This window comes from Bison bison, unplaced genomic scaffold (assembly GCF_000754665.1).
Source record: "Bison bison bison isolate TAMUID 2011002044 unplaced genomic scaffold, Bison_UMD1.0 scf7180017864039, whole genome shotgun sequence".
NCBI lineage: Eukaryota > Metazoa > Chordata > Mammalia > Artiodactyla > Bovidae > Bison > Bison bison.
Window position 1 is genome coordinate 2,787,064 of NW_011494611.1, and position 7,121 is coordinate 2,794,184.

The following is a 7,121-nucleotide window of genomic DNA, read 5'->3' on the forward strand; positions in this document are numbered from 1 at the left end:
AGAGAGTGGGCTCAGAGGCAGCACCTCCGTCTCCACCACAAGCTGCCAAGACTCCCGCTGGCTTGGAATCAGGCCTGTGGTTTGCATAGAGTGGTCAGCCTCATCAGCTGGAGCTCTCCTGGGCAGGGACTCACCTTCACGCCTTCTGGGCCGTTGTCCCCAGGGGGACCAATGTCTCCAGGGAATCCCTGAAAGGGAGCAGAGAGCTGGGGTCACCCAGGGGGACTACGTAGGGAAATGTGAAGACTATAGGTCTTGGAGGGGGACCGACCTGGGTCTCCATCTCATCCTGTAGGGGAGATGACCCTGGGCAGGTCAGTTATCACGGTTCTAAAACAAAGAATCAGCCCCTACACTTGAGAGAGGTGCTGAGAAAATGAGGCAGGAGAGTGCAGGAAGGTCCTGGCGTAGGAACTAGCACATACAAGGTATTCTAATCCAGACCTTCCCAAGTCTTAGGGTGGGGCAGCCAGGGCTTCACAGCTAGCTGTCTTCCGCTCCAAGGAGTGCCATCCCTTATTGTGGGGATCCTGTATATTCTGGGTTTGCTGTGACTTTGAAAGGCTAGAAAAGCACTGATCTATAAGTATCAGCAACTATCAGAAGCAGAAATCCCCACCGTATCCTTGGACTCTGCCCCACACCACCACTGAAAGCTCACTGCTCCCAGACCATTCTGATAGATGACTGCAGTGGAAGCTTCTTTGGGACATGGAGCAGAATCTCTTTTCTTCCCCAGAAGAAAGGATCAGACTTCTCTGTCCCTTCAACTGCCCCTAGTCAGGGGCCCCGGGGCCCTCAGTCTGGCTGCCTCCAATTGCTTAGCTTCCATTGTTGGTGATCACTAGGATATCCGTGAACTGACCAGCAGAGTCAGTGTAAGAACATCCCCTCCCTTGTTTTAGGTATAATATCTCTGTTAATTCAGCCTAGAACCCCATTTGCTTTCAGGGCAGACCCACTACTCCCTCAGGTGCCTGCCGACCAGAAACCAAAGCCTTTGAATATGAGTCCCTAAAGCCAGGATGCTCCCCGACTTCACCTTAGTAAGTGGCTTTATTTTCTTCCTCTTTTGAGGTTTTGGTAACTCCCGTTAGATTCCAGCTCCACCATCCTCTCACCCTTCTCACTAGGGAAGGCAAGTCTGGTTTTGAATTTGGAGTTAACACAGGAAGCCAAAGACCCACGTCTTTTTCTTCAAATCGAGAGGCTCAAAGTCCCATTCTGCCACCGACTCACTGTGTGACCCCAGGCAGGTTTCTAAGCCTGCCGGGGCCCTGGCTTCTGCATCTCCAAAATGCTAACTATAAAAATCACCGAACAAGGCTGTTCTGAGGCTTGAAGAGAATAAGGTGAGTGCACCGCTGAGTTCGGTATTTGGCATCTGGTAAGCACTCAATAAAAAAATCTATAGGCCAAAGGGTTTTGGGTCCTGGGAAAACAAGGCTGCTTGGGGTGGGCTTGTCTCCAGGGAGAATTTGAAGGAGGCCAGGATGCTGATCAAATTCTGGTGTCACACAGATCGGACCCACTAATGAAGGAAAGAGCTGATTCACTCAGGGGCTGGGGAGTAGAAGCTGCACCCACGGTCTCGGAAAGGTGACAAAGACCCCGGAAGGTGCCGACAGGCTCGTCGGCTTCTGTCTTCGGCTGAGCAGAACCATCTTCCGGATGCTGAGTCCACCAATCCAAACAAAACCCAAAGATGGGGGAGCAGACCCCAGAGCTGTCCAGGGACCCGGGAGGAAGCCAAAGGGCAAAATGAAGAACTTCTTTGCTACAAGTAGCAGGGTGACCCTGAGGAGGCCACCCTCACCCTGCTCAGTCACTCAGCTCCCTCCTCTGCAAAGGGTGGTGGTGACTGTATCTCCCTCGCTGGCCGTGGTGGCCGTTCAGCCAGCTCCCATCCTGAAGATGCGATGCAGCCCCCTGGCACAAGGCAGTGCCTAATAGAAAGAGGGAGCCGGCTTTCCACCCGCACTAGCCAGACTGCTGGGAAACCCGGCCTCTCAGAGAAGTTTTTTTCCACAGTGACCAGGGGAAGGAATCAGGGCCATGGAAGAGAAGCCAAGTCCATTTGTCTAAAGATAGGACTGTGTCAAGGCCAAAGTCAACACAGTGGAAAGTAGAACTTGTGGCTTTTAGGAAACACTCCCTCATCCATCCGGGCGATACCAGGAGTGGTCTTTGGAAGGATGGACCAGACTTCTGTCTCCAAGACCTCAGGGGTGTGCAAGACGCCAGGCCAGGGAGGTATGGCACAGGGGTGGGGTGGGGACTAGGGCTGACCTAGACCCCCTAAGATAGACGACAGTCCCCCCAACACTGCTCACCCTGTTAGTCCCCCCAACACTGCTCACCCTGTTCTCCAGAGCTGGTCCCTGTACTGGGGGCGAGGCATGGAGCGGGGCAGCGGGAAGAGGAGTTCCATCAGCTGCCCAGCTGCCTCGCTCTTTTGTACAGAAATGCCAGTGATGGACATTTAACAGACCTGTGCTCATTATCACACGCGTCAGAAACTCTCAGGTTCTAATGACTCAGCTGTAGTTACCATGTTAATTGCTTAATCTATCTGTAGTGACATCTTCTCCATTCCAACACCAGAATCTTACTCTTGTTTCTTGCTCCCTGTACCTGTGAGCTCTGAGCTCTGCACCTCTCCAGGGTGGCTGTATGCAGCTGGAAAAGTTCCAGGGCTCAGAGGGGTAGACAATGTGGGGAGCTCCCATGAAGGGTCCAGGCAGCACAGCTCAGAGGGTTTTCCTGATGCTTCTTTCTGGAAATCGTAAAGGCGGCCATGGAGCTGGGGAGGGAGTCTGAAGCCAGCTGCTGCCCCACTGCCTTTGTGAGCCCCCAGGGAAGGCAGGAAACCGAGGAAGAAAAGGAAAGATTGCTGCTCTAGGAATTTCTAATCCCATCTTTCAATTGCTGTGTGACCTCAGGCAAGTCTCTCCCTGTCTCTGAGCCTTGGTTTCCCACGGATGACACGCAGTAACAGTCAGAAACAGAGAAATAGAGCATTAAATACCTCAGGTCCCGGGGGCCCAGGAAACCCAATGGATCCTTTGTCTCCAACTTTGCCCTGTGGAAGAGAAGAGATTGTAGGGGAGGCAGGGGTAAGCAAGGGTCCACCTTTCCTGGATCCCTTGTATTAGGCCCCAGGCTGGGGATGGTTGGAAAAGTCAGGAGAATATAAGTGAAATCTGCCCAGACAACTACAAGGAGTTACTGTTCAAGCCCCAACTCCTACTCTTCCTGGGCACCGGATCCTGGGCAAGTCGCTTCACCTTTGAACCTTACTTTCCCCATCTGTGAAATGGGAACAATAACAATTCTCTAACTCCTGGGGTTGTGGACAGTCTTTCAAAGAGACGCAGCACAGGAAGGATCTGATGCATGTGTGAGTGCGTGCTAAGTCGCTTCAGTCACATCCGACTCTTTGCGACCCTATGGACTGTAGCCCACCAGGCTCCTCTGTCCATGGGATTCTCCAGGCAAGAATACTGGAGTGGGTTGCCATGCCTTCCTCCGGGGGATCTTCTCAACCCAGGCATCAAAGCCATGTCTCTTTAAGTCTCCTGTACTGGCAGGCGGGTTCTTTACCCTTAGCGCCAGTGGGAACATTCAATAAATAAATGACATCCACTGCTATTGTTGATAACATTACTATTATTTACAAGACACTGGGAGCCCTGATTCTCACCAGAGCTCTGCCAATGCCTGATGCCTGGGTATACTGCTGTCCCTCTGGGCCTCAGTGTTCTCATCTGTAAAAGGGGCGAGTCTCCATTTCTACTCTGCTTTACTCGCCTCCCAGAGCTGCTGCGGGAGGAAATGAGGTCCTGGATGTAAAGGCATCTCTGGCCACATTCCATGACCATTTGGACATTATGAGCCTGAGGCTCTAGAAGCAGAAGGTACTCACCACTGGCCCTGGCTTCCCCCGTGCGCCAGGGAACCCTTGCAAGCCCTGGCTCCCCTGAAAAAGATGCATAGTGAACTGGGGTTAGCAACGCCCAGAAATGGCCAGATGGACAGCTGCTTGGTCACCCCGCTGGCCCGAGGCCTGGACAACACCCGCTTTTAGAGGGAGGATGAGCCCTCTGCTTGCAAGCTCCAGCTTGGCAGCCCTGTAGGCTGGAACCCAGGGATGCAAGGGTGAAATGGCAGCTCCTGTCCTCACCAGGTCATCCGGGACCCCGGGACTCTGGAGCCACTGAGCAGGCACTGCTGCTGCGCCCGTGATGCCTGGGGAAGTCTGGAGACTGGGGCCCAGCTGCAGAGGCAGCCAGGCCTGGGTGGCTCGCAACCCAGAGACATCGAGGCTGGGTCAGGACAGGCCAGCCAGGAGGGAGGGGAGAGGAAGAGGGAGAGCTGGCCAACATCTGGGCCTCGTTGACTGGCTGGGAGAACTCCAGATGTGGCCACATGGTGCCGGACACAGGCAAAGAGGAGCCGGCCTGGCAGGCAGCCTGGGATCCTCCGTCATCCCGGCCAGCCACTCACTCAGACGTATCTTTTTAAGTGTTCACCGTCCTGCGCAGGACCCTGACCTGAGCCGCTCTGGGCCAGCCGGGAGCCCTATTCTGGGGAACCTGCTGTCTGGCCGTGGGCGGAGCACCAGTCTCCATCAGCCAGGGAAGAAACGTGCTGCCACAGGTGAGGGGCACTCAGAGAGCGGCATGACGACTTCCTGAGCAGGTAGAGAACATGGCATCCATGCAGAGCTCTGGGGTGGGGCTGGGCCGTGCCCAGGTGAGGCGGAGGGTGTGCCCAGCGAGGCAGCCATGTGTGCCCGCTTGGTGCAGTGAGGAGGTCAGTGAGGCTGGGGCTCAGGGCTGGAAGGGTGGGGGGCAGGAATGTCAGAGGGGCCTGCACGCTGCTGGCCCAGGTGCAGGGGCCAGGAGCTGGGACTCCAGTCTGGGGCAGTGAGGAGCCGTGGATGAGCATGGAGCAGAGCTGGGCCCTCAGCACACTTTTGTGCCGGTGAGGAAGACAGGCTGGGAGGGACACAGCTGGGGCCTGGGAATACGTCAGGAGGCCACTGTGAAGTCCAGAGAAGAGACAATGAGAGGGTGGATGGAAGATGGAGGAGCCAGGATGGTGGGAAAGGATGCCACATTCCAGGTGGGTCCCGGCCCATGTCGGCCCCTGGGAAAGAAGCCAGAGCCACAGAAGAGCAGGGCGGGGTGACAGGGGGCGAATGTGCAGGAGTTACCTTGTCTCCTTGGAATCCGGCGTCTCCTGACACACCTGGAACCCCTTGTTCACCCTAAATACACACCAGCAAAGAAGGTTACGATGGTGAGTTCTGGAAGCCTCCCCCACATCCAGACCCAATGGCGAGGTACAGCTTTGCCGAGGCCGTTCCCCAAGTCAATCCACCCAGCAGCAGCCTTGTTAGAGAAAAGGACAGCCCCCAGCCCCAGAAGAGCCTGGGTGGGGAAGGTGGGCCCCCTCGGGGGACAGAGCCAGCTTAGCCGCAGGTCTGCCTGGGGTTGCTCAGGTGGCTAAACACTCCACTAACAGAAGCTAAGCTGCCCCATGTTGCCTGGCCTTGGCGGGAGACCAGACACTCGTGGGTCAAAGGAACCGTGTCTGGATCCTTTAACCTCTTCATCATCAACTGACGTCACATGGAAGAGCGTGCAGCTTGGACAGCGTCCCCGTACCACCATGGTTTCAGAGCGCTTGCATCTGTTGCTTGGTATTTTTCACTGCCAGGCTGTGGATTGCCCCGTCGTCCTTCCGTGGGAGTTTCTGTGCCAGCAATCGGTTTCGGTCTACGTCTAATTAACTGCTTTGAATCAGCCATAGGATGAGAAACCAGAGAGCTTGGCTCATTAAGACTACGTGTAAACAGCAAGTAAACTGGTCTCCAGTTAAGTCTGGGTGTTTCCCTTTTCAGATGACACATTGCATGGACTTGGTGACACTGATTCTGGCCGTCAGAGGTCTCTTCTGCCCCCTCCCTGTACTCAACCACATCCTGGTAAATGAGCTGTCACAGAACCAGATTGGGAGGTTTCTCCTTGGAGCTGGAACCGTCTCACACAGCCCTCATCCTTTCCAGCTTTCCATGTTGGTACGTTGGCCCCAGGACTCAGAAAACATTCATAGCCTTGGCAGCAGTTGGATGGATGGGGAGAAAAACTCAAGAAGAATGGAGAATCTTAGAGAACTCATGTTGTGCAGCTAAGGCCATGATCCAACAGAACTTCCTTGGTAGAACAAAAGCCAGAAATTTTTTTTTTTATTTAAAAAAAGTGTGTTTTTTTTTTAACTTACTTTGGTTTTTCCAATTTGGAAAATCTTATACAATATCTCAGAGTTTTAGGAACTTAGGAACATTTTTTTTTTTTCTAATGTCCAAAGAAGGAGTAAGATGGTTTTAAAAAAATTTTCAAAGGCCTCTAAGAAATCAGGACAAGGGATCTGGAGAAAGCTGGGCCTGCAGCAGGAGCCTGGGTTCCAGAATGTACCTCCATGGGGGAGAGGGAGCCAGGTGGTGGCAAACGGGACTGAGGCCAGGCTGGTTCATGACAATCTGGGATTCTAGGCAAGATGACCGTGGAACATGAAGGGGTGGCTCTGTCATCCCAGGGGAGGGCCAGAAGGTGGAGTGGAGTGAGGAGGGGCTGATAAGAACACTGCTCCCCAAAATATTATGACCCTATTCTAACCAAAGAAGCAGAAAAGAGATTTCTTTTTCTTTTCTTTCTTTTTTCAACTCTAAAGACTTATTTGATTTTGCTGAGATCTGCGAGCAGGAAAATAATTTCCTCCCCCCTTTTTTTTTCAGGGCTTTTACATCTCTCCATGTCCCAGGCAGCACCAGTCAGCAAGCCAGCTGAGTTCTCTATAACTCGCTTATTTCCATGTTCCTGAAGAAACAGTGAGCTGGAGGCCAGCTCTGCACAGGGCCTATGAAAAGTTCCCTGACTACACTCCCATTCCCCCCCACTTCCTTTCACCTTGGCCATGACTTCAACATTTCCAGAGTGCTGATGACTCAAACCACGGGGTAAACAGGTAGCTGTAGGGAAGCCCCCGCCTCCAACAGAAAGCCCCTACATCTCCAGAGGGTGGGCCGTGGAAGAGGGGGCTTAGCAACCAGCAGG

General features: G+C 53.7%; 1 protein-coding gene across 3 annotated transcripts in view; it reads right to left on the reverse strand.

Annotated features, from left to right (window-relative positions):
- Positions 1-7,121, reverse strand: part of COL27A1 (collagen, type XXVII, alpha 1) — a 148,769-nt gene that overhangs the window by 69,056 nt on the left and 72,592 nt on the right. For all 3 annotated transcript variants that reach the window (XR_824845.1, XM_010835143.1, XM_010835142.1), the window contains 4 exons: positions 5,219-5,272; positions 3,926-3,979; positions 3,029-3,082; positions 135-188 (listed from right to left, as the gene is read on the reverse strand). Coding sequence is in view for 2 of the 3 variants with exons in the window: in XM_010835143.1 (XP_010833445.1) it covers positions 135-188; positions 3,029-3,082; positions 3,926-3,979; positions 5,219-5,272 (216 nt within the window). In the remaining variant the exon portion in view is untranslated. The remainder of the gene's footprint in view (positions 1-134; positions 189-3,028; positions 3,083-3,925; positions 3,980-5,218; positions 5,273-7,121) is intronic.